Here is a 27,543-nt window from a genome sequence, read left to right as displayed (position 1 = left end):
TTTCAAAAAGCTCCATACCAGGCGCAGATCCCACCAAAGCGATAAGATTCATAGACATACTACGAAGATTTTCAAGTATGTTTCGAATTTCGGCGAAAATTATTAGGTTCGAAAATCCGAAACTCGAACTTCAAAACGGCCTTAGTGTCAACATTAACACAAACGATTTTCAGCACCACAATTCCTCGGAGAAGGCCACCACCTAGAGAGCAATGCTTTTCCAAAATTTAATTTGGCCAAACCTGTCGTGAGTGATCGAAAGTCAGCTCGAGGACTATGTATTTCTATAATCAGTGTCGGAAGGTGTCCAGTTCTCTGTATACTCTGTATCTCTGTGCGTGTACTGCTTTTTTAAAACCTTAGTATCCTGTGACTCGAAATCTAGACTGCTTAGTCTGGCAATAGAACTTTTTTCTTAAAATAATTTAAAGAGTTTCTTCATTATCAGAACGTATTTGAGGATCACCGTACGGGTACTTAATAATAAACTGCTAACAACCAGGTATTATAAGACAAAACAACTCAAAGTTAAGTACTTCTTTCGCATATACTACGTACCTTACAAAAATTAAAAATATCAAAGTTTACACACTTTATTGTAATAATAGCCACACCCTGGATGTATTACGTAAGTTACACAATTGCAATTTAGATAATCGTTTTTTTTTATTAGATATCCATCACTAAACAGGAATCCATTACATTTCCGCTTGAGTTGTTAAATAGGTGAAAGTAATTACCTTCTATGTTAAATTACGATGCCTGCAATTATCAACATATTTATATAATACTTAACAATTATCAACTAAGAAAAAAAAATATTCAATGGACACCAAGTCACATCTTTGCAGAAATTAAATTATTACTTTGAACTAACTTTCTTTGAGATTATGAGAAGAATGGAGGAACGAAAATAAACTAATTTTATCATCAAGGCGTGCCAGAATTAATTTGTCTACTGTTGTAGAATTAATTAACGTACTTAATACATTTTTTTATTTTACAGGCAGGATGTATACCTATATTATATTTATTTCACTATAGGTACATTAAATAACTTAAAAGAAAGTTAACATTTTGTTATTATCTACATCTTCTCACATTCTGTTGCTATACAGGGTGTCCGGAGATTCCGCACAAAAAATTCGAGGGGTGATATTGTTGGAAAAAATAGTAACGCAAGTTCAGATAAAATTTTTTTCAAAAACTGGTTTCACTGTATTCAAAGCACACTTCACTTATATCGTACAATAAGTAACAATCAGTACCCTGCAAAATTTAAAATGTCGTTTTTTACGAAAGCTATCGACTTTCTGGACTTCAAACAAGAGCATCGTTTTGTGATATTTCTCCCTTTTTTCATGAAATGTACTCAAATTTGAAAAATGTACAAAAAATATCATTTTTTTTTATCAAATGCCCTTTCTGTCATTTAGGGTTTTTCAATTTCTCTAAATTATTTACATAAAATTCCAGTCTTATGAAAGGAATATCTTAATGTTCGAAATGTGAAAAAATCGTTTAGGTATTAAAAGTAATATCAATTTTTCGAAAAAACAAACACTATATGAATTTGTTAACAATGTTTTCCACCCCACAATTTTTTGTGGACACCCTGTATAAACTGGAAAATTAATAACGCAAAAATTATTTTATTACGTTTTATTTCATAGCCAAACATTCAACAATATATTTACATTCTTTTAGGAACAAATATTACACATAACAGAGAAATCAAATGGTACTTATTTTGTGTATTGTTAGATTTAATATGTAAACATTCTTAACAGTATTTATTCAACTTTCTGTTTAAGGACTACAAGCGTTCACAGAGGACAGGACTTGGGAGTATTCCTTTTGTATTTCAGATTCTCCACTAATGGATACCAGGCCTGTGGCTGAATCCTGAAACATAATATATTTTATCAAAGACTGTTTTTGCTTGTTTGGTATTATTCCGATCAAATACATTTGTGCCATCGAATAACAGTCAATATTTCAGCAAATGTCCTTAAGGCAAATATGGTGGGTTTATTTTAAACGTAGATAATGTGCATAACTGTAGAATGGGGATAATATTATGTTAAATTCGTTAAATAACGACTACGAATGGTTAGAAATTCATTTTGATCATAAATCAATTAGTCAAGTTTTAAATCTTTTAATTCTTCAACAATTTATCAAGGACATAAAATAAAAGCAATAAGAAATTGCGTATTTATTTTTACAAAAGCCTTGAAGTTGCATCGCCCGACTGATGTAAATATAATAAAAATTACACAAAAGGAATCGAATCCATTAAAATTGTAACGATGAAAGTATTTTCAATGTGTGTTGTATAATAAACACTGCTAATACGTGTTTCAATCCAGAAGATGTATAAACAAATGTCTGTAAATGTAGGACTCGATATTTTAATTCAATATTATATTTCACATAATTTCTTTTTTAAAAGATGTAGATATAAATGTATTACAAGGATGTATTGATTTGGGTCACCTAAATGCAGATAGAAAAAAGCTTGCATTATAATTATTATGATATTACATTACATAAGCACACAATTTTAAGAAAAACTGTTTACGAATTTAAAAGCTGCCTTTTCACAAATTATAATCATATGACTGTGTGCCTTGACGCTATTAAATGGGCATCTAGATACAGAGGTACATAATGTATTATATAATTTTATTAAGGACTTTGCAAACTCATGAAAATGTGTACTACTAGCAAATGAATTTACGAATCTACTGAACTAGAATATACAAATATTTAGTTAATTTAAGATTTACTGTGATATTTATGTCTTACCTTGAAAAGCAAATCCTTTTTACCATTGAATGACCCGAATAGCTTGAAATAGTCTGGCCTGTCCGTGTACTGTTTGCTAGCTGATATCAAAGCGTTTCTTATTTCATCAATATCACTCTCAGTCTTTAAGTTACCAGTAACAACCTGCAAAAAACGTTTTTAAACACAGTTCTAACATATGTAATATACAGGGTGATTCATTAACAATGGGAAAGTCGAAACCTGAAGATACTACACGTGAAATGGTGACCATTGGCGCAAACATGCCTTATCCGAAAGTTGATAGTTTCGGAAATTCAGGGTGTTGAAAGTTAAAATTTTAAATCGTTTTTTTTGCGATTATTCTGAAAATATGTAGGTTAGGAACTTGAAAATTTGTGAAACTATATTTTTTTAGGCGACGAATAAGATGCGTGTTGTAATTTCAGCATTGCTCATAGAGGGCGCCATTTATGACCAATTTTACCGAAAACTTAGTTAATAACATTTTACCCTGTATATTTAACATGAAACTTGATTCAAAACCTGAAAGAGCAATCATTTTTCCATTAATTATGTACTCTTGTTTCATTTCGGTATCTCGATCCGTTTTCGAGAAAAATCGATTTAACGAACACTATGTTTTGATAATATGAGAAATTAAAAGCGAAACAAACCAAGTGTTTCTTCGTGTTATTACAACAATTAACAATAAAACAAATAAAATACGTAATTATGATTTAAAGTAATTGTTCGAAGAATCCACCGTTGACACTGATACACTTTACACGTTTTCTGAGAGATCTTCGAGTTTGAAACAACATATTGGGATTGCGTCTGACTTCGTTGGCAGCGATTTGTATTCTTTGCCACAACTCTTCACACGAGCCAATAGATTCTTTGTAAACTATATCTTTCATTCGAGACCAAATAGAAAAATCAAGAGGATTGAAGTCCGGACTTCTGGATGGCCAAGCAAAAATGCTTACATGGCCAATCCAGCGATTTGGAAAAACTGCATCTAAATATGCACGCACTGGCCAAGAAAAATGCGGTGGAGCTCCGTCGTGCATGAACCACATGTCTCTTCTTAAATAAAGTGGAACTTCTTCAAGCCGTGGAAGCATTTTTACTTGGCCACCCAGAAGTCCGGACTTCAATCCTCTTCATTTTTCTATTTGGAAGAATCTATTGGTTCGTGTGAAGAGTTGTGGCAAAGAATACAAATCGCTGCCAACGAAGTCAAACGCAATCCCAATATGTTGTTTCAAACTCGAAGATCTCTCAGAAAACGTTGTGTAAAGTGTGTAAATGTCAACGGTGGATTCTTCGAACACTGACTTTAAATCATTATTACGAATTTCATTTGTTTTATTGTTAATTGTTGTAATAACACGAAGAAACACTTGGTTTGTTTCGCTTTTAATTTCTCGTATTATCAAAACATAGTGTTCGTTAAATCGATTTTTCTCGAAAACGGATCGAGATACCGAAATGAAACAAGAATACATAATTAATGGAAAAATGATTGCTCTTTCAGGTTTTGAATCAAGTTTCATGTTAGACATACAGGGTAAAAAGTTATTAACTAAATTTTCGGTAAAATTGGTCGTAAGTGGCGCCCTCTATGAGCAATGCTGAAATTACAACACGCATCTTATTCGTCGCCTAAAAAAATATAGTTTCACAAATTTTCAAGTTCCTAACCTACATATTTTCAGAATAATCGCAAAAAAACGATTTAAAATTTTAACTTTCAACACCCTGTATTTCCGAAACTATCAACTTTCGGATAAGGCATGTTTGCGCCAATGGTCACCATTTCACGTGTAGTATCTTCAGCTTTCGATTTTCCCATTGTTAATGAATCACCCTGTAGATACCTTACCATGTGTGGAGGTGCATGAGCAAAGTTACATTTTGCAAATTCGTCCGGCTTTGCTCTACCTCCCTCTGGACAAAGCAGCTCGTAGTCTGACGACTTCAGGTTTACCGCCCAGGAGTCTTTGTTGTTGCCATCTGCAAAGGAATTTAAATTAAAAAATCAGTTATCTATTTTAGTCAACTTTTTTATAAACCTCTGATCACTTTGAATTTCTGAAAGAATCCGCTACATATCTACAGGCTGTAACACTGACATTGCGACAAATGTTAATGATTAACTTCATATTATGACAAGGTTTTTGATCAGAAAGAAAAATCCTGAACATTCGTCACAACGTCGCTGTACATCCTGTATATTCCAAGCAATGTCTACGAAAGTTTATCGAAATATGCAGGATCCTTACATAAACTTTCACAAAGTTAAATCCTCCATAACAGAGTTATATTCTTACCGGTGTTCCCGGGAACAGTGACATGTTTGACAAAGGCAACGTCTCCGCCTCCTTCTACGAGACATCTGAAAGCTCCAGTGTACCCGCTGTAAGCTTCTGTAGTGTCAAAGTTGCACTTTGTGGAAAGGTCGGACTTATCGACGTTCCCGCCGCAAAGGGTGCAAAGTTTGTCCGTGACTTCTTTGGTCAGTCCGAATCTACACAAAGAAAGATCTGTATTAATAATCAGTGGTTTCCGTAACTTTATGGACCAAAAAATAGATAATATCGGATTAGAACCATTTAACGGGAGGCTATAGGTATGGTCTAAACTATTAAATGTAAAGAGTGTTTACTTTGTGTTTTTCTGACATCAGATATGAAATATTTCAACTAATTCTGAGAATATAAGGAATAAACTAGAAACTAGATGTTTCTAGAGACATCGCTCTCTTCTTCAGCAGAAACTGTGAAACTGGAGACTAAGTCTTTTAAATGGAATTTATATTTAAACTCGTCTATGGTGTTTCTAGACATAGCCTTCTTGATTTTTATGGATGAATTGTTTCCAAAATTCAATTAGTTCTAACTTTTCATCTCAGTTCAAACTATCTCGATTCTTCTGCAGTTCTATTGCTATTGGAAGCAATAGAACGCTTCCTTGTAGATTCCTGGATAGAAATATTCTCCCTTTCACTACAGTTCTGATATTATGTACCTAGTTACATATATCACGTGTCGAGTAGATCTGTATTTTGCAACTACTGATTTTTCTACGTTGTAATTCTTCAGGTGACGCACACTTTTTTCCTTAGTGATTTAAATGATACAAATTGCAAATGCAGATCAAGACCTCATGTGTTTTAATCAGATATAATTGTACCAAAAATTAAATATTTTTATTATTTTTCTCACCTTGTGTCTTTGGATCCAGGCAAGCAATTACCGCCAGAGAAATACTCTGAAAGCGCCTTTGGATAAGGGCAGTTAGTTTTCTCGATTAAGTTTTGCTTCAGGAGCTGATAAAGAGGCGCGTTATACCCTGCAGTACGTCCTATTCCTGTGTGACAGGATTTGGCTCCCTTTAGGTCTGATAGTGACTGATAAGAAGAGCCCTTTTTAACTACGGCGACGGCATAGTAGGACCCTCCCAATGGTCCGTATTGTTCAGCTACTATCGGCTTGAGGTTGTACTCTCTTTGAGCCAAGTCGACTAGACCACCTATGAAAAAATAATAAACAATTTTATAGCGGATAATACATAAAAAGAAGATAATGTTTGTACTGTCAAGGAATATACAATATAACTGTGTATGTACAGGCTTGTCCATTTTCGATGGGAATTCAGGATATTTCAGAAAGTTCTAAAGATATGATAAATCTGATACGACGTTCTCGAGCTAGATTTTCATGGCAAACTCGACTATCAAATCGGAAATTTACTATCTTCATTTGTTTTTGAGTTACAGGGCGTTTCTCGTTACTGTCACATTTTTTAACATGTCTGTATCTCAGCTGTTAAATAAGTTAGAGTTAAAGTGAAAACTGCTTAAGACTAATTCTTTGGCGTAGAATTGAATGCCGGTATTAAATTTTTAGTAGATCTTAAAATTTCGGAGTTATGACCCTAAGTTATATTTTTTTAAATGGAAATCGTAGCTGACCATGGCCTAAAAAAATAGAGTTTTTTTTTCGCTTTTTAGCAATATATAACATGCTATAGTTATTTTTACACACACGGGAGATACGGGATGCATATAAATAAATTATACATTTTTCCTTTTTAAGATAACTGGCTATGAAAATACAGATAAAACTATAATTCTTACTTTTACAAAAGTCATTTCCGTTGTAAAAATATGACGTTTATTTTAAATGCACAACATATACTCGTGTAATATAATACTAACGAAATTATAGGAGATAGGTGGATAGAAACAAACGGACCGATCAAATGGTCAGCTAGGTTACGTGATTTTAGTCCATTGGACTTTTTCCTTTGGGGTTTTCTAAAAGACATTATATTTAAAATTCCTTTTAATAATATTTCAAATATACATTTAATAAGTGCTACTCGAAGCGTTGCCAGAAGATGCGTGAAATGTGTGACAGTTGAGGGACGGCAATTTGAACATTTAGCTGTCATTTTTGAAAGCTTTTATTGATGTAGGTACTTACTATTGTTTAAATTATGTTTAATATTGTAACTTCAGTTGAAGTGGAATAAAAATTTGAAAACTGTATTTTCTTATCTGTAATATATATTTTAAATAAATGTTATATTTTTGCAACAGATATGAGTTTTGTAAAAGGAAGAATTATAGTTTTGTATGTATTTTCTTAGCCAGCCATATAAAAAATTATCGAATTTATATATAAAACACCCCGTATCTTCTGTGTTTGGAAAAATAACTATAGCATGTGATATATTGTTGAAAAGCAAAAAAAAAAATCTCTATTTTTTTAGGTCATGACCAGCTACGATTTCCATTAAAAAAATATAACTTTGGGTCATAACTTCGGAATCTTAAGACCTACTAAAAATCTAATACCGGCATTCAATTCTACGCCAAAGAATTAGTCTTGAGCAGTTTTCACTTTAACTCTAACTTATTCAACAGCTGAGATACAGACATGTTCAAAAGTGTCACAATAACGAGAAACGCCCTGTAATTCAGAAACAAATGAAGATAGCAACTTTCTGATTTGACAGTCGAGTTTGCCATGAAAATCGAGCTCGACAACGTGCTGTCAGATTTATCATAGCTTTAGTAGTTTCTGAGATACCCTGAAATCCCACCGAAAATGGACCAGCCTGTACACAGAACAATTGTTTGGACATATTTAAATTTAACTAATGTCAGTTCCTTTTTATTACAATTTAATTTGAATTTGATAATACGAAATAATGAAAAGGTGCAGTTGTAGATTGGAATATCTATAGTGCCAATATGAAATAAAAAACGCTCCAGAAAAATCCAATTGAGTAAAAAACAGGTTGTATTGTAATTTTGTTTCTTATTTTTTATAAGCACAGGCGAGTACTATTTGAATAATTTTAGGACAAAAAGTTTTAATGAAAGAGAAATCTAAAGCTACTGGTTAACGAAATACGGGGTGTATTATACATTATTTCAAACATCTCTTCTGAAGACGGTTTAATTAATTAAAAGTGAAAAATTCTTTTATTTGGTACATAAACCAATGACTTTTTTTTAGAAATTTATTTTATTTGAAAGACGAGTAATTTTCTAGTAAATTTCTGCCGGAATGGCTTTTTGAGCTTATGATGATTATATAGGTATATTATACATATACCTACATATTTAAAATTTATTTCGAACAAAAAATTCCTGTAAAGTGAATGAACAATTTTTTAATTATGTTCGATTTATTCAGCTGTATTTAACCGAATTAAAAATTAAAGAAAGTAACCCCAAAAATGGCTCGTTTTTAGAACAAACTGAAGGTCGCTTTTTTCGTGGAAAACCAGCGGCGTAGAAATTTTGGAGCTTCCATTTACAAGTACCTTTTAGTATCATAGATTTACATATTTATATGCTCATTTTGCCTTTAATTATTTAATTACCAAATTTCATGAATCCACATATATATTCGAAAAACATGTGCTATATATTTTTTTATTTTCCATATCTTGTATCTCAGAATTCAATGGTAAGTGGGATCCAAGGAATAGGTACACCCCTCAACTTTCTAAATGAGTAAAACTTATTTCGTGAAAATAAAAAAATACAGGATATTGCATTTAAAAAACAACTTGTATACATAAAAATCAGATTAAAGTCCAATTGTTTTTTAAAAAATAAGTTTTTGAAACACTCTAGGTGCCATACAATGTGTATGGGAAAGATACTAAGGTCATTATTTTCTGTAAAAAAATCTATACTTGCACATAAAAAGACAATCGGTCTGGGTTAAAAATTGTTTTAAAAGGTGGAATGTTGAAAAAGAGTTAGAACTGAATGAATGAAATTTCAAGAGTATTTCATGCATCTCTAGAAAAAAACTGCATAAATATGAACTATTATTTTTTAACTCATATTTACGTGAACAACTATGTATTTCATTTAATCGAAAGTATCTTTAGATATATTCATTTCGCAAAAATTATTTTTTAGAAACACGATATTTACATTGTATTTATTGATTCAAGCCCATAAAATCATTGCTATGGACATTTGGCATATCTAAAACAATATGCAAAATTTTTAGGCCGATGATTTTTTTGGACTTTTGGATTAAAATCAATTTCTAAAAAAAAAAATATTACGTATTTAATGAAGTACTTAGTAGCATGATATTTTTTTAATTTAATCACCCTGTATCAAGGATATGATACATTTCTGTATATCGAACAGGACTTTTTTCTTATTTTGAATTCAAATTTTCAATTTGTTCCCGAAACACAGTGCAGGATATTTAATAAAGGTTGGTAAAGACACATCGAATAAACCAATTTAATTATGTACAATGTAAAAAAAATTAGCAAATTTTTACTCAAAATCAACACAATTTTTTGTTAAAACGATTCCACATCCAACTGTGTTGGAATAATAACACTATTCGTTAAGTAATGTTCATTTATCTATTAAAAATATAAAGACATAAATAGATAAATATAAATTGTATACAGGGTGATTCACAAATGGTGACCAAGAATAAAACCTCGTATTCTTTGGTGAATTTTAAGCGGAGTCTTTCCTATACAGTTTTTATCTAGGATGCTTCGTTAAAAAGTTACAGGGTGTACTTCAAAAAATATTTTTAATTTTTTTAAACAATTTAGAAATTAGTAAGTGAAATAATTTGAAATTGCGCGCATGTAGGTATTTATGTAAACATTGTCCAAAATCTGAGGACTTTTACATACAGGGTATCGGTGGAATATTTTTCTAAATAAAATAGTACAACGGTACGGTAACAACCATTATATTTTCGGATTCGTCTTTCACTTTTCTACAAATTACTACTCTCTTTCGAAAAAAGCCTGATTTTCGAGTAAAATTTAAAAAACCAACTGAAAACACTTTTACTTGAATGACATAACAAGCACTCGTCATTGGGTTATCTATTCGAATAAAGAAATTAATAACATTAGTCATCATTTTAATAATTTTATTTGAGTAAATGTTCAAAAATATCTCCATTTCCACGAACACAGGCCCGACATCTTTTTAGTAACGAAAATGCAGTTTGTCCGAAATTTATTGTTGGTTGAATCTGATGTAAATCATTATTTATTCTTTCTTGTAAATGTTCAGAATGTCAAAGTTGCTATCGCAGCACACTATGTAATTTTAAAAAGCATTATATTCGAATATCAAAGTGTGTTCTCAATTCGTAAAATTATAATGAAAATGTTATTCAAGCATATACGTACAAATATTCTGTGAAGTAACAATTCATTGATTTTCTTTCAGTGTTAATGTCCCCTCACATTAAACTAAAGCTAAGTAGCTGAACTGAGAACATTAATTATTTATGAAACAGTGGAGTTTAAGTTTGTGTATCATGAATTAATTATTGTATGGTTGTCAAACCTACTCAGTCGTTATGTCCAGAACCCCACTTTTCAACGAAAAGTTCTGCGGCATCTCTAAAGTTTAATTCAGCATTTATTTTCACTTTCTTCGTTAATTTATAAAAGTTTTAATGAGGTCCTAAATTTTCTGAAAGCGAACTTTTAGCAACGTACTTTAAAAGTTTTATTCAGTGTATTCAAAATAAATTAAGGACTCATCCCTTAATTATTAAAATACATTCTAAATAAATTTATTTTTCCGGTACTTTCGGTATTTTTGTTCTAAAGATCCATTCAGTTTGTTTATTTTCTTCTAAATAATATTCAAAAGGGTTTAATTATTCGTTAGGCGAATTTTTCTTATAAAATTTGTTAAATTTACACTTAATGTAGCATTGTTCTTTCAGACTTACCATCCAAAGTTATAATGTCAGCTCCATTATCTCTAATAGTATTCAAACAAGCGTATACATTCTTCTCAACAACACAGTCAAACCTTGGTCGAATATTTCTTGAGAAAGCGGACTTGCTCAAAGCTCTGCATTTATCTTCCTCATCTTGAGATGTGACGCAGAATCTAATAGTTTTGAAAGGAGGACCATAGTCTCTCTCAATAACATCGGTGTAGTTAGCTTTGTCCAAGTAATCTCCAGGAGAAATGACCTTGTTTTCCCTGGGAGCGGTTTTGTCGTTCAACTCTAGAACTTTCTCCAGCCAAGGTGCATGATGTTGGGATCCAACAGTGTTCAGATTTTCGATTTTCTTGCGCAATTCGTCGACGGTTTTGACCACGTCGGCATTGGCCATATATCCTTGCCAAGGTCTGGCAGCCCATTTGCAGGGAGGTCCTGTCACTGGCACTCTGGTACCGTCTGGGCAGAGATATGCGTAGTCCGCTGGGTTCTCGTTGGTTGGTCTGGCAGGACTAATACCAACAGGTAACTGTAATAGAGATAGATTAGAAAAATAATGAGAGCTATCGAAAATGAAGTAGAGAACAGAAAAAAAATTGTCCCATTTTCATTAAAATTATATTGGATTATTTTTAGAAAATTAAAACCGAAGAATGCCTTCTTAAGCAACATTATTTATTATTTATTTTTATCAATTTTTTAATAATATCCAGAAGCAAAGTTTGCTTTTTAAAAGATCGAATTTAGAATAGGCATACAACCATAAGACACAACTTTTCTTAACATCATGAATTATTTCATGTAAAGTAACTTTTGCTACATTTTTTTAAAATGTTCCTTAATTCCAGGTAAGATCTGTAAAAATAACGGTAAAATTTGAGTTTTTTGGAGTTTCTAACAATGCAGAGCTCATTGACCATCGAAATCTAGTAGGCTATAAGTTGTTTCTCATATGATATGGGTATTTCTTTAGTATTCCAATCGAGTTCGAACGTGAAAAAATTATTAGTATATATTTGATTACACTTTATGACGGGGAAGAGTAGATATGTAGAATAACAATATCAAAAACGTAACTCGAAAGAAGTGGCGCTACGTTGGCAAATTGCAAATAAGTGGCAAATTTACGTGTTTTTTCATTTTTTTTACTGCCCACGAAAACTTAGACGACCTATAGGAGAATTAGTCATTTTTTATTACAATCTATCTAAACTAACTAATGTTACATTAATTTGTTAACTGCTTTGAACTTGGAAGAATCAGAAAATTGCGCAATATTACAGCAAAAAGCGATGTATGTTGATGAAATTTATGGAAAAGACGGTCAATCCAAAGACCGTTTGCCAAAAACCGATTCGATTCGATTGGTGCTCCTGATATTTGTTAATTAATTTCGTTCGTTTTTTGTTTAATTGTTTAATTACTAAACGTTAATTTTAGAAGTTGATATCTAATTGATCCAAAGAAAGGTATCGAAAAAGAATAATTTCAAAAAGTTGAAATTATACAACAAAGTAGGACTTGCAAAACAGCGTTATAAACAAGTTGTCCCAGGGTCAGGCAAAAGCCGCTCGCGAATTCGCTCTTTTTGCATTAAATAGAGCTTATTTTTACGGTAATTAAAAAAATAAAGAGAAATCACCTACGCCTTTTTGTTCCCAATTTACCTTTTTTTTATAACGTTAACTGTTAATTAACCATTGGACGTATCATACCGGGATTTTAGAGATAATTAAAGTAAGGGTTAAACTTTTATTAACCCGCGCATGCGCGTGAACGTCGTCCTCGTCGCACGCGAGATTTTAGACTTGAACGTTTTAAATTCGGTTATTGAAAAATGGTACTCTAGGTACAACTAGTCTATTTCCTGAAGACAATTTTTTTAAATCTAAAATATCTTTCGTATTCGAGCTTACCCCAAAGAATTTTCTGACGTAGATAACTTTGGTCCAAGCAACTTGTCCACCATTGTGCGCCAAACAACGAAGAGCTCCGTCGTATCCAGAGAAATTGTCGGGATAATCACAGACGTCGGGGTGTTCACAAAGCTCACAAAGGTTTGAATATTTCTTCTCTGCAAAAGATAGTTTAAAAAAATAAGGAACACGAAAAGTAAATATAATTATTTTATTTTCAACACTCTTTCGAAAAAATGGGCTGAAAAAGTACCTAGAGAGGAAACATCACAAAGAGTGCACCAAATTGGAACTAGATGTCTGCCCTTTTTGTGATAAAGAAACCCTATTTGTTGATAAATTTGAAAATCTATTGTTTTCAAAATATATATAAAAAAATAGTGTGTAGAGGCAGCCAGTTCACTTTGCTTCAAAGTTCCCCGTATAAGTATAGACTTTTATTGATACTTAACACAAAAATTGATAAGTTAGGATAAGTCAGGTTTAGGTTTTTCTTGACAAGTACGAAAAAGAACTAATCGTAAAAATGATTGCATTAAAGTTCATTCTGGCCTACGTCATATAAGAAATGCGCATGCGAGGAGCCTCAAAGCAAAGTGAACTTTGCATTTTTAGACTTCTGCATGTCAAAACAGCATTTTATTCATCATTAGAAATCCTCAATACACAATTTTAATACTAAATGGCAAAATATTTAATTGTCACGTTTCTTCCTACATTACTCTTTAATGAAATTAACCTTACCCATGTTGTTACAGTGTATAAAATAGAAATTTAACCTCGGGATATCCTTGCATCCTTTTTTGTCATGTGTAGAAAGAGGAAAAGTGCAACTACTTCTACGTACATACTAAACTGATTACCGGTAATTAAATCTTAAACTTAATTAATGAGTCACAATGGTCGTAAATTGTGCTCATTTTCCCATATTGTTTCATTACAGTCTAGTACGTTAATCCTTTTTAGACGTATGTAATTAAATACGTCGTAAAACTAATAACTAATTACATACTTAGTTTTATCGTATTAGGTTCTGTAATTTTGTAATTAAAACAAGGACCAAAATATATCTATATTATCTACAGAAGGTTGCCAATTTAATACGACGTAAAGTATAAAGTTCTTACATCAAGATATCATTTGATTCTTCTATTGACCATATTTTAATTTGAACAGACATCGCACAAATATTTTAAATGAACAAAAAATCATTGTCTTACAGATACAGACATATATTTTACGTGCGTATTCGTACTACTCACTCAATTTCAAATTGATTTTCGGGTCAGGTGACCACTTTCCGACGATGCAAGCCTTGTTGAAAAGCGTGGAAAACGCTTTTAGTTCATTTTCTCTCGGTGATAGATCTGGATCAGCCAGATTTCCTATGACACCCATTTGCTTCAGTTTCGTTAAAGGTACCTTATAGCCTACATTTCTCCCGACCCCAGTGTGGCAGGAGTTGAGTCCTTTTAGTCCCTGGATGCCGTTTATGTCCAAGTCCTTGTGGATAACTACCACGGCCTCGTACCTAAATTCGGCTGAAAATATACAAAATACAATACAATATTGTCCTTGAGGAAAAATGTGCAAGATCATCAATTCGGTATTTTTAAAGACATCGGAAAAGTCAAATATGACTTATTAATTAACATCTCACCAAGAATTACTCCAAAAAAAAATTCGAGCATTTCAGAGATATACTCTGTTATTTTGAATGCCCTGTATATTTGTATATATTCCATCAGAACGTTTTCTTAGGAATACAAAGATATCAGTTTCGATAAATTTATTCAATATGCTAAAAGTAATGTGTCATTAGCTCATGTATTAGAAAAAAATGATGTAGATATTAATTTATATGGAAAAAGTAAAAACTATTTAAAAAATGCGCAAATGCTATCCAAAATTAATGGTCCAATTTGAATCTTTCAATAATATTTTCGTTTGGTAATGTCTCTGAAATTAGATATTTTTATCTGAGCAAATCAAAGTACGTGTTGGTTGTTTAAGCGTTGTTAAGACGTTATTTTTTTTAATTAAATTACATTCGCTGCTTAACAAGACCATTAATAAGATCGCCTTAAAATAGGTAGTACGCCAATGCTAAATTAACTACTCTTTTTGTAAAGGAGCTTTGCAGAATACTAAACTAATTCTATTGTTTATAGTATTACGCAATTCATTGAATATATACATATATAAATACTTTTGGGCACATAAATATTATTGTGTCTCAAATCAAACGAAAAACTTGCTTCGACTGTATTAAATTTAATTATAATTTGCATACATGTTTATATCAAGATTTGAGATTCATAATATTATGTAATTTAAGTACATCTAAATGTCAGACATCATATTTTTGCACTTATTTGTTTCAAATTAAAATAAAACCAGTCTGTTATACATAAAAATGAAACAGGATAATGTCTATTTGTTGTCTAAGGTTAGACATTGACTCAAAATCTGGCTAGAACTATAATTTATTCCAGAAAGCAAAAGAAACCTCTTTATTAGAACTAATTTGCAATGCAAAACTCGCTTTTGTGGTTTGGTAAATATTTATTTATTAGCATGCATAAATGGCTCAGTTTGTTTTAAATATTTATGTAACTCAAATAAGTAGTCAGGTCATAACGTAAAAGTTCGGAGACTGCTTTGAAATTAGCATAATAGAGTGTATACATTTAAGTGTTTGTTTATGTTGTTTTTACATAAATTTATACTTGTTGGTGTACTTTTAACGAATTTGTAAAAAGAAATGTTCAGTTAACTTACTCATATAAAATAATTGAAGCAATTCTTAACAATTTTTAAATGTTATCTGTTTAGAGTTTAGTCTTTGTATGGTAGTAAGGAAGGAAGCGGAAATTTAGCTATTGTAAAACATTTTTCTAAGTATGACTGAAATAGCACGAAAATCAGCGGTTCCTTCCTTATTTTAAATGGATCGCAAATTTATGAATATGAGAATAATTACCATCAGGTTCCTCTCTGGTTCTGATCTCTTCGAACACTGAAAAGTGTTGATCTGGCACCTTAGAGGCGATGTACATGTCTTCAGGATCAACAGTAAGAAAATCTGCTTCCTTATCTTTAATTTTCTCAATGCAGTCAACTCTGAAAAATATATTTTGTTTACGTTTCATAAAAAAATCAGTCGCTTAGAAAAACAATTATTATTTATTAAATTAAAGGCTTGTTAAACAGTCATAAATGTACAAATTAACTTTTTTATGAATCTCGTCAAGTTGGAAGTGTGTAATTTTGAAATTAGCATCTTAATTGATGAGTGCACTCTTGCCGCAATAGAAAGTGATCCGCTGAATTCACTTTAACACTAAATGGGTTCTCATCTAACATCTTAAAAGAGATAATTATTTATCATTATAATAATATATTCTGTTGCATTGATAAATATTACTTTTACTTTTTACTCGTATAGAATTTCGAAGTAAAGTTTTTTAATGATTTAATGAACCATGTGCACGCCACTGTGCACCATAATAAAATTTGGAGATTATCATTTATCGCTTTCTAAGAAAGTTGACTGTGTTAATGTTATTCTAGTCGGCAGGTGTTGTTGTAAACAAAAAATAAATATGCATAGGTCACAGTCATTACTCATTCAAATAAAAAATTCCCTCGCCGGCTTGTGAAAACTGAGCCTAAGTTAAGCTAAAAATGTGTACATAAAGTGTAAGGTATAAAAACTACCATAGTTTCGAATTTCAGAACGAAAGTTTTATTTTCTTTTAATAATACATGTTTTATTGTTAGTTCTTGTATTTTGATTTTATTTTGTAGCTATTTAAGCTAATTTAGAATTTTTAGATAATTTGAATTACATTAAAAAAGCAAATAAGTTTCGTTGCAAATTAAAGAGTATGGAAAACATCTGTAATGCTATAATAATCTAATTTCAATAAACCTACAAAATCTCCAATTAAAACATTTTCTTTAATTGAATAAATAAAAACATCTTGTAATTATTATATACACGGTAGTTCATTAGCGTGGCAAAGTACGATAGCGCTTTTCTTACTTGTGATACAAAAAGAAGTGTTCAAATGAAAGTTGGCAAGAATCAAAAATATGTTTTAAAGACATCAAGAAGTTACATAGTTTCTTTATATGAAACATAGGTATATATTCTTTACATATTTGAATTCTCTGTAAAATTGTACATATGATGGTGTAAACAATTTTATATTTGACTGCGGAGTTGCCAATTATTTAGAAAATTTCTTAAATTTTGTGAAAAATGGTTTGTTAAACTTTGAAATAATTTTCAGTGGGTGTTAGAAACAATATTTCAGTGTGAAAGACAGAGGTTAGCTTGAGATGAGATTCATTATTTTATATAGGGTACTTTTTATAGACATACCAACTTTACAAATTTCATACATCTCTTATTTTTTTTAAATAGAATATCATGTATTTAATTTTAAACTTTTGTACACCATTTTACTCTATTTATTAAGGTACATATTTCTATATTATTTTCACTAATTTTGAAAATATTTGGTAATATGAGATAAATGATATTTATAACAAAATGGAACGCTCTATATTTAATTGTCTCATTATGTACACCTTTTTTTCTCTTTTTAACATTTGTTATATATATTGCTTTTACTAATTTTTGAGTTATTTCATTAAAAAAAGCTGAAAAGCAGTATCATCTAAAATTTTAGATTATAACAAAACCAAACTTTTTTTTTCAGTGTTCACATTTTCGTTTATAAGTGCTGCAAGCGATTTTTATTTTTAATGGGAATTCATTGTGGAATGTTTCATAACCTTGAAAATTTTGCAGCTTTCATGAAACTAAAGACAATTAAATTATTTGTTTTTAAGTAATGAATTTTCTTTATTCCTTTTTTGCATTAGCCATATGTAATACATAAATGGCTCAATTTTTCGGAATTACTAAATTATAAATTAAAATAAGTAAATTAGGCTAGGTAAAAAATATGGATAATTATAAAAACAGATTAAAAGCTAGTTGTCTTTTCAACAATTTTATAAAAAAATGAAATATCTCCAAAATTTGCGAAAGTAACTATGTACAGAAATACCCAATGAGCGTTAAAGATGTTAAAATCTACAAAATGACATCATTAAACAAAGATGATTTAAAAAAATTAGAGAAAGTGTTGTTCAAAGTTTCTAAAGTTGATTTGTTTGTAAAGTTTAAATCTTCACTCACAGATCTGCAGTGCTTGATTAACCTTTGTCCTGCACACTGAAATATTTTGTTACAATGAAAATTATTACAAATTATAACCGACCAGCAAAATTTAAAGAATTGTCTAAAGAATTTGGCAACGCCGCATCTGTATGTTACTTCGTACATTCGCAGTTCTCAATAACACTATTTTTGAACCGCTCCAACTTTTATTTAAACCTTTTTTTTGTTGAATAATAAAATAGCTACCTATTTTATTTTGCCCACTATACGATCACCTTATACATATCTGTGTGTGTGTGTGTGTTGTTAATAATAAGTAACAAATTAATGTTCATAAATATGAAGTAATCTATCACATTCCGCAAATCATGAGAACGATATGATTACAATTTTACAGTATCTAGTTACCTGTCCCTTGCTGGAATGCAAATTATTTTTGCTGTGCTTTTCGTTTCTTCAGTCACCATTTGTTTACACAGGTCGAGTAGGTCCTCGGGGACACACATTTTGTCTGAAAAAAAATAGTAGTATAAAAATTTTTATTTGAAAATTTGTTTGTTAAAAATAGCAATACTCATTATTGCCGCAGTATTTGTCTGTATTTCAATTCGAAATTCTAGACAAGTGTTTGACTGATTCTAAAGTTTCTATCCGAATACTTAATACTGGAATATGGAAACTTCTATCTTTTGAAACATCTTTTCTTTCACTCTATATATTTTTTTACATAAATACAAACAAATTGCTCTAGATTTTGTTTCGTCAAGGCTAAGTTAATAGAAAACAAATTAAATAATTTGTTTACACATTACACAATAAGGCTTGTTCTACAATTGTCTTTAATTTAATTCGAAGAAATATTACTTACAGGAAAATCCAGAATGATACTCCACGCATATACACACGTATTTCTTTGACCACAAGTGTATTTAAGCAAATTAAGTAATGTACTTACAAAGTATCGGTAGCAGAATGAAAAGACAACAAAGATTATAATTTTTAAACTTTAGGCATTTATATAATTGTTTAAATCAAAACTTTGGAAGAGTAAGTTTCTGATAGTAATGCCTCATCTTAGAGTGGCAACTGGCGAATTCGCCATTCTTTGTAAATCATTTATTTTACATAAATTAAACAGTAATATATCAATCACCATCACCACCTTTTAAGGGACTAAATGCAATGCACTTAAATTACTATTTACAGAATTCGCAGTACCAGCAAGAAATGGTCTACAAAATAATTCATTTATAAACTTGGTAACGGGAAGACATTTTTTGATTCTGTGACTGACTTTTATCCGTAGCATTTTAAATACACTCTGTATATAGGGTGTCCGTTAACAAACTTTACCACTAGATTCTACTACGAATATTAATGGGGAAAAGTCGTTTATAACGTTACTCATAAACGCTTAGTTTTCGAGATACAGGGTGTTCAAGTTGAAATATAAATAACATTTTCTTTAATATCTTTAATAAATTTCGTATCCGGGGGTTTTTTGGGATGAGAAATTTGAAAATATCGATAATTTCGTTGTATCTTTTAGAGTGCGCCATAAAAACAAACAAAACTTTTTTGTGCCACCGTGTATTTCACGTAGGGCTGGAAAAATCTTTTACCCCCAAAATTTCTGCTTAAAAACCTTGCTAAAGCCAACAAAATGGCATTTAAATATTTTTTAAAGTTTATAAAAACTTTATATGCCAAAGAATACGAGGTTTCATTTTTGGTCACCATTTGTGAATCACCCTGTATAGTCGACTTTAACAGATTATGATTAACTACTTCTTGGAAACTTTTTGATAATATATTAATGACTTAGCAGAAAAAACAATTTACCTAATTTATAAAAGTTAAGTAACTTATCTTAAAATACTAATTGCTTCTTGTAAATGATATTTAATGTACTATTAACGAACGTGAATATACAATTTTCTGAGTATTTATTCTATTTTCAACCTCAGTTTTTTATTGCGATATTAAATCATATAAAAATTTTAAAAAATCAGAATCTATTAAACAAATGAATACATTTAGTACGTATTGAAATCAGAAGTAAGATTTGAAAGTAGTAAACAACAACTGCAGAAAAAGTTAAAAGCAATACATAAAAAAATAAGTAAAAGTACCTATATGTCTTTTAACGTTAATTTTTCCTATTAATTCTTGAGTTTTAGAAATTATTATTAGACAAATGTAAAACGAAAGGTCTTGAAAATGTTATATTTTTTGATTGTATACATTGAAATACAGGATGTTTCCGAGAACAATGTCATAAATCCTTGGAGTAATAGGACATTGTAATAACTTAGACCTTTTCCTATGAACTATGGGTCTATCGTCTTTTGTTTTCAATATACTGGGTGTTACGGTTTAAATTTTTTTAATTAATTTTGTAAATATCTCCAAGACTAAGGAATTGAAGTTTAGTAGGTAGGTATATCTTTTGAGAGGACTTAAGTAACTTAGCTTGACTTGTTTTTTTAAGTAAGTTGTACAGAGCGTCTATTATGCTGCAGACCAATGATATTTTAGATCGTAGCCATTTTGAGGTTAGGCTTTTTGGAGTCCTTAGGTAATTTTTTCATGTAATTTTTCATAAAAAATGTTCTCTTATCAAAATTCACTTCGTTTTAGAGAAGAACTGCTAAAACTAGAGGTGGATCTGCCAAACATTATAATTTATAAAAATCAGACTACTTGAACAAAAACAAAGTTTATGAAAATATTTATATTTAGCGAATTTTAACAGGAGTGTACATTAAAAAATACTTAATAATATCGTTCCAAATATCCCAAAATCTTAATCTCAACAAAGTTGTCACCTAAAACATTCCTATTTTGCAACATAACAAAAAACATATGAAATTATTTTCAATTATTATCAAAGCCTACATTTTATTTATTTTTTCCATGTTAAATTTGACAAAAATTGGTTAGCAACTTTCTTAAACCTGAATATGCCACTAAATTTTGTATCTCATCAACGAACCAAATTTTATGAAAATATAATCATTGCTCTTTGTAAAATTGACGTTAAAGTTTTTTATTTCCGTTTTTCCTAAAAGGCATATAAAATAAGGAATCATAAATAAACTAAACAAACAAATAAAATTCACACTAACGTGTTTTTTTAACATGCAGTTACAAATAAAAAAGTACAAAGAAGATTATGACTCGATATTTGTGTATGTGTTCATGGTGTATTAAAAACTACCATTTAATTTGGAACTGCGCATTTAAGAACAACATATTAGTGAACATTTTATTTGTTTATTTCATTTATTTATGATTCCATAGGTTGCTTATAAACAAATTACTAACCAATTATGTCAAATCTGGAAAAACATGCTATTTTACAAGGGTGTTTCCAATTGAAATGGTAACAATATGGTATGTCATTCTGAAGAGTAGCATATATGTATTTACCAGTCAAAATTTTAGGTTTGCATCCGAATACGTATTATGCAGGAACTGGTAAAATTTTGTTATCAATAAGAGGCAGAGTAAATTACTTCAAAGTAATTCATTTTATTAATTAATGGAACAGATAGGCGGTTTTCCTTTGAATTATCCGTTAAATTAGATTTCCCTTTCAGCTATTTCACGTTACTTCGAGATCGTGTTGAAACATTTGGGCTTAAGTTAAATAAAATTCGTAGCACAGCAAATAACATAAACATTGACTTAAAACGTACAAAACAACTTAAATATATAAAAAGCAAAGGATATGTTTCAACAAAGGCCAAAGAAATCAGGTCTTATACATAAATACAATTTCATCATTTAGCTACCAGCCAGAGAATTACCGACTTAAAACTTGTTACGGTGTGTTGGTTAATATTGTTATTCAAAATGTTCTTAACATTCGCAATATTTTAGTACCATATACATATGTACTTTTATTTGTACAGAAATTTAAATGTATTTGTTAAATTTGGTTCAAAATTATGTACTTCGGTTATTTTACCAATTTAAAGGAATCTGTAAATAGTAGCAGACGTTTTCTAAATAGTTTTTACTCTTCAGTGAATCCCATAGGAGGACGATTAATATATGACTTTGCTTTGTCCTATACTACAATAACTGTATTAGTAGATATTATATCTAGAGGGCTATGACCCCGTTGCCAACTCTTGCCCAGAAACAAAAATATTTAAAAACATGATGAATTTATTAATACTCTGATAAGCAGTATCAATAGTACGCAATTATCTAATTGTCATATATGTTTAATAATTTTTAAACAAATCTTTTTATGCGTTTACAAATTTAAAGAGCCTTTTTGTTGAAAACGGTTGGCTTTAGAAATATTGGCAAGGTATTCCCTTTTTCAGCAGAAAAGTAGGGGGAAAAGATTTTTCCAGCCTAAAGTGAAATACACAGTGTCACCAAAATGTTTTGGCAGTTTAAATGCGTCCTAATGGTTTTTCGTCCTAAAAATGACTTAACCTCATTTTCGTTTTAGTATCTAGTGGTAATGTTTGGCCTATTCTTTAACGGACACCCCGCAGAAGGTGTTACATTATATTCAAATTCTTGAATTAAACATAATTCTAATACCATAAACATATAAATAGTAAGTGTAACTTTACTTGTTGCAAAGATAGCCCATGAACTTATGAAAAGTAAATAAACAAAGCTAAATTTGTAAACCATATAAAAACTTATCTTAGTCAAAAAGCTTATCTGACCTAGATCACCTGATAATAATTCTCTAGATTTCCGCGGGTACATACATAAATATAAAAGTCTAACGCACGCACAAGATTCACGTCTCAAAAGGCAATTATTGCCTACCTGCCTAACAACAAAGAGGAAACAAAAAGGAAATAAGAATTATAATTATCCATAAACATTCGAGAATAAGCCTGCAATCAGCAAGGAGAGGACATTTTAAAATTATTAGTAATTAAACGTTTGTGAAATCAGATAAGTTTTTTATTTGGTTTAAATATAATTCCCTCTTCATAATTTTGTGAGAATTTCGGAACTTGTAAGGATGAACTTACGATTTTTGCACCTTTTAGTCTAAGAATTAAGTTTATAATCCAAGAATTTAAACATAACAATACAGAACACTTTGCATTTAATTTACTTGTGAAATTTATCAGTTGGGTATTGCATTGTTATCTTTATGTCATAAGGCTGCATGTATTTATATTAACTAAAGTGTTATGCTTCCTATTTAATAGTTATGTTTTGTCTATTTTAAATTAATGTAAACAATTATATTTTGTTATGATAAAGTTATCAAAACTAAAAAATAATATAGTTTATAATATATTTGTGCTGTTATAATGAATTGATGTCTCAAAGACAGTGAACATCAAGAAAGAAAATGACTGATTAAACATTAAAAAACGAGCACATTCTACAATTTTCTGGGCAAGAATTCGAAACGGGGTCATAGCCCTCTAGATATAATATCTACTAATATAGTTATTGTAGAATAGGACAAAGCAAAGTCATATACATTTATTAATCGTCCTTTTGAGGGATCTACTTCAGTGTAAAAACTATTTAGAAAACTTCTGCTACTATTTACAGATTCCTTTAAATTAGTAAAATAACCGAAGTAGATAATTTTGAACCAAATTCAACAAACACATTTAAATTTCTGTATAAATAAAAGTACATATATTTAGTACTAAAATATTGCGAATGTTAAGAACATTTTGAATAACAATATTAACCTACACACCGTAACAAGTTTTAAGTCGGTAATTCTCTGGCTGGTAGCTAAATGATGAAGTTGTCTTTATGTATAAGACCTGATTTCTTTGGCCTTAGTTGAAACATATCTTTAGCTTTTTATATATTTAAGTTGTTTTGTACGTTTTAAGTCAATGTTTATGTTATTTGCTGTGCTACGAATTTTATTTAACTTCAGCCCAAATGTTTCAAAACGATCTCGAAATAACGTGAAACAGCTGAAAGGGAAATCTAATTTAACGGATAATTCAAACCGCCTATCTGTTCCATTAATTAATAAAATAAATTACTTTGAAATAATTTACTCTGCCTCTGATTGACAACAATATTTTACCAGTTCCTGCATAATACGTATTCGTTTGCAAACCTAAAATTTTGACTGGTAAATACATATATGCTACTCTTCAGAGTGACGTACCATAATCAGTTACCATTCCAAATTGTTTCCATTTGAAAATAGCATGATTTTCTAGATTTGACATAACTGGTTAGCAATTTGTTTATAAGCAACCTATGGAATCATAAATAAATGAAATAAACAAATAAAATGTTCACTAATATGTTGTTCTTAAATGCGCAGTTCCAAATTGAATGGTAGTTTTTAATACACCATGAACACATACACAAATATCGAGTCATAATCTTCTTTGTACTTTTTTATTTGTAACTGCATGTTAAGAAAACACGTTAGTGTGAATTTTATTTGTTTATTTAGTTTATTTATGATTCCTTATTTTATATGCTTTTTAGGAAAAACGGAAATAAAAAACTTTAACGTCAATTTTACAAAGAGCAATGATTATATTTTCATAAAATTTGGTTCGTTGATAAGATACAAAATTCAGTGGCACATTCAGGTTTAAGAAAGTTGCTAACCAATTTTTGTCAAATTTAACATGGGAAAAATAAATAAAATGTAGGCTTTGATATTAATTGAAAATAATTTCCTATGTTTTTTGTTATGTTGCAAAATAGGAATGTTTTAGGTGACAACTTTGTTGAGATTAGGATTTTGGGATATTTGGGACGACATTATTAAGTATTTTTTAATGTATACTGTTAAAATTCGCTAAATATAAATATTATTTTCATAAACTTTGTTTTTGTTCAAGTAGTCTGATTTTTATAAATTATAATGTTTGGCAGATCCACCTCTAGTTTTAGCAGTTTTTCTCAAAACGAAGTGAATTTTGATAAGAGAACATTTTTTATGAAAAATTAAAACGTACATGAAAAAATTACCTAAGGACTCCAAAAAGCCTAACCTCAAAATGGCTACGACAACAAATATCATTGGTCTGGAGCATAATAGACGTTCTACAACTTACTTAAAAAACAAGTCAAGCCAAGTTAGGTCCTCTCAAAAGATATACCTACTAAACTTCAATTCCATTATTTACAAAATTAATTAAAAAAATTTAAACTGTAACACCCAGTATATTGAAAACAAAAGACGATAGACCCATAGTTCATAGGAAAAGGTCTAAGTTATTATAATGTCCTATTACTCCTAGGATTTATGACATTGTTCTCGGAAACATCCTGTATTTCAATGTATACAATCAAAAATATAACATTTTCAAGACGTTTCGTTTTACATTTGTCTGATCCTAATTTCTAAAACTCAAGAATTAATAGGAAAAATTAACGTTAAAAGACATATAGGTACTTTTACTTATTTTTTCTTGTATTGCTTTTAACTTTTTCTGTAGTTGTTGTTTACTATTTTCAAGTCTTACTTCTGATTTCAGTATGTATTAAATGTATTCATTTGTTTAACATATTCTGATTTTTTTAAATTTTTACTCGTATATGATTTAATATCATAATAGAAAACTGAGGTTGAAAATAAAATAAATACTCAGAAAATTGTACATTCAAATTCATTAATAGTACATTAAAAATCATTTACAAGAAGCAATTAGTATTTTAAGATAAGTTACTTAACAACTTTTATAGATTAGGTACTTAAATTGTTTTCCATGTCATTAATATATTATCAAAAATTTTCCAAGAAGTAGTTAATCAGAACCTGTTAAAGTCGACTATACAGGGTGATTCACAAATGGTGACCAAAAATGAAACCTCGTATTCTTTGTCATATAAAGTTTTTATAAACTTTTAAAAATATTTTAAATTTTTTAAAATAATTTAAAAACTAGTTAGTGAAATAATTTGAAATTGGACACATGTATTTATGTATATATTGTCCAACATCTGAGGTCTTTTTCTAAAATTTAGATGCTCCAGTGGAGGAGATTTAGGGTATGTGAGGTATATTTTTCTAAATAAAATAGTACGCCACTGCTTTACGGTGACAATCGTGACATTCTCAGATTCGTCTTTCAATTTTCTACAAATTACTACACTTTTATGTTTTTCGAAAAAAACCTGATTTTCGAGTAGAACTTAACAAACGAACTGAAAACTCCGGACCTCAACCTACTGGATTTCTTTTTGTGGGGTGCTGTTAAACAGCTAATATACAGTGAACAAATTAATACACCTGGACAGTTAGAAGAAAGAATAAATAATGCTTTTCATCATATTCGAGAACAATAAATTTCGAACAAATTACATTTTCGTTACTAAAAGATATCGCGCCTGAGATTGTGGAAATGGAGGTAATTTTGAGAATTTACTCAAATAAAATCATTAAAATGATGACTAATGTTATTATTTTCTTGATTCGATTAAATAATAATAAATGTCATTTAATTAAAAGTGTTTTCAATCCGCTTTTTAAGTTTTACTCGAAAATCGTGCTTTTTTTGGTAAACAGAGAGTAGTAATTTGTAGAAAATTGAAAGACGAATCCGAAAATGATTGTCAAATAAATTGTTGTAAAGCAATGGCGTGCTATTTTATTTAGAAAAATATGACACCTATACCCTGTATCTCCGCCACTGAAGCTTCTAAATTTTAGAAAACGGCCTAAGATTTTGGACAATGTTTACATAAATACATGTGCTCAATTTCAAATTATTTTAAGCTACTTATTTTATGAATGATATTTATTATGTTTAAAGCAGATTTGACTCTGTTGTTGAAGCATAACATAATAAATAAAGAATATAATAATAAAGTACATATGCAGGTGTGCCAGATCACATTTTAATATGTTCATATTTAATCTTGAAATTGTATTGAAAACGTAAATACTTAATTCAGAAACCGGTAACTTGAAATAATTTTTAAGAGAAGCTCGAAGATCATTCGAGTAAAAATATACATTTTTCTTAAATAATACAACATCAAAGGCATTTAGAAAGTGTTCGGCCTGCCTTGTGTACTTACATTCATTTCGAGTACTTCTTCTGTACCTCCAGACACTGCCAGTAACTGCCTGGGCAGTCACGGCGACGACAAAGAGCAACGCCAAGAGCTTCATTTCACTATACAGTTGGCATTGAACGCAAATCTTGCACTAACACCGGTTATTGGGCGGTCTTCGCTTTTATAATGTTTGTATGCTGTATAAACATGAAGGATCGTGTGCAGCTTGAACAATAATAACATTACCAGTATGGTTACTCCCCGTGGATCTTTTATGATTTCTTGAACCTTCCTATGGTTCAAGGCGATGATTATTTGAAGAAAAAGCTGGTAAACGAAGTTACGATAATTGTACATAATTTTCGACTAACTTTAT

At 30.1% G+C, this 27,543-nt stretch overlaps 1 protein-coding gene across 1 annotated transcript; it reads right to left on the bottom strand.

Annotated features, from left to right (window-relative positions):
• Positions 1-1,647: 1,647 nt before the first annotated feature.
• LOC108914864 (transferrin) lies at positions 1,648-27,343 on the bottom strand. Its single transcript, XM_018720783.1, has 11 exons — positions 27,189-27,343; positions 18,582-18,684; positions 15,960-16,099; positions 14,239-14,517; positions 12,977-13,134; positions 11,061-11,589; positions 6,021-6,327; positions 5,127-5,323; positions 4,679-4,809; positions 2,812-2,955; positions 1,648-1,905 (listed from the first exon to the last, which is right to left on the bottom strand). The coding sequence occupies exons 1-11, from the start codon at positions 27,280-27,282 to the stop codon at positions 1,810-1,812; spliced, it is 2,178 nt and encodes a 725-aa protein (XP_018576299.1). The 5' UTR covers positions 27,283-27,343; the 3' UTR covers positions 1,648-1,809.
• Positions 27,344-27,543: the final 200 nt, after the last annotated feature.

The sequence above is a fragment of the Anoplophora glabripennis genome, unplaced genomic scaffold, assembly GCF_000390285.2.
Source record: "Anoplophora glabripennis isolate ALB-LARVAE unplaced genomic scaffold, Agla_2.0 scaffold19, whole genome shotgun sequence".
Classification (NCBI taxonomy): Eukaryota; Metazoa; Arthropoda; class Insecta; order Coleoptera; family Cerambycidae; genus Anoplophora; species Anoplophora glabripennis.
This window is presented reverse-complemented; position numbering and strand designations above follow the sequence as displayed.

Coding starts and splice junctions, on each gene's coding strand:
- LOC108914864 (XM_018720783.1), bottom strand. CDS start 27,282: ATGAAGCTCTTGGCGTTGCTCTTTGTCGTCGCCGTGACTGCCCAGGCA. Junction 16,100..18,581: donor TGCATTCCAGCAAGGGACAG/GTAACTAGATAC, acceptor TATATTTTTCAG/AGTTGACTGCATTGAGAAAA. Junction 1,906..2,811: donor AAAAGGATTTGCTTTTCAAG/GTAAGACATAAA, acceptor ATTATGTTTCAG/GATTCAGCCACAGGCCTGGT.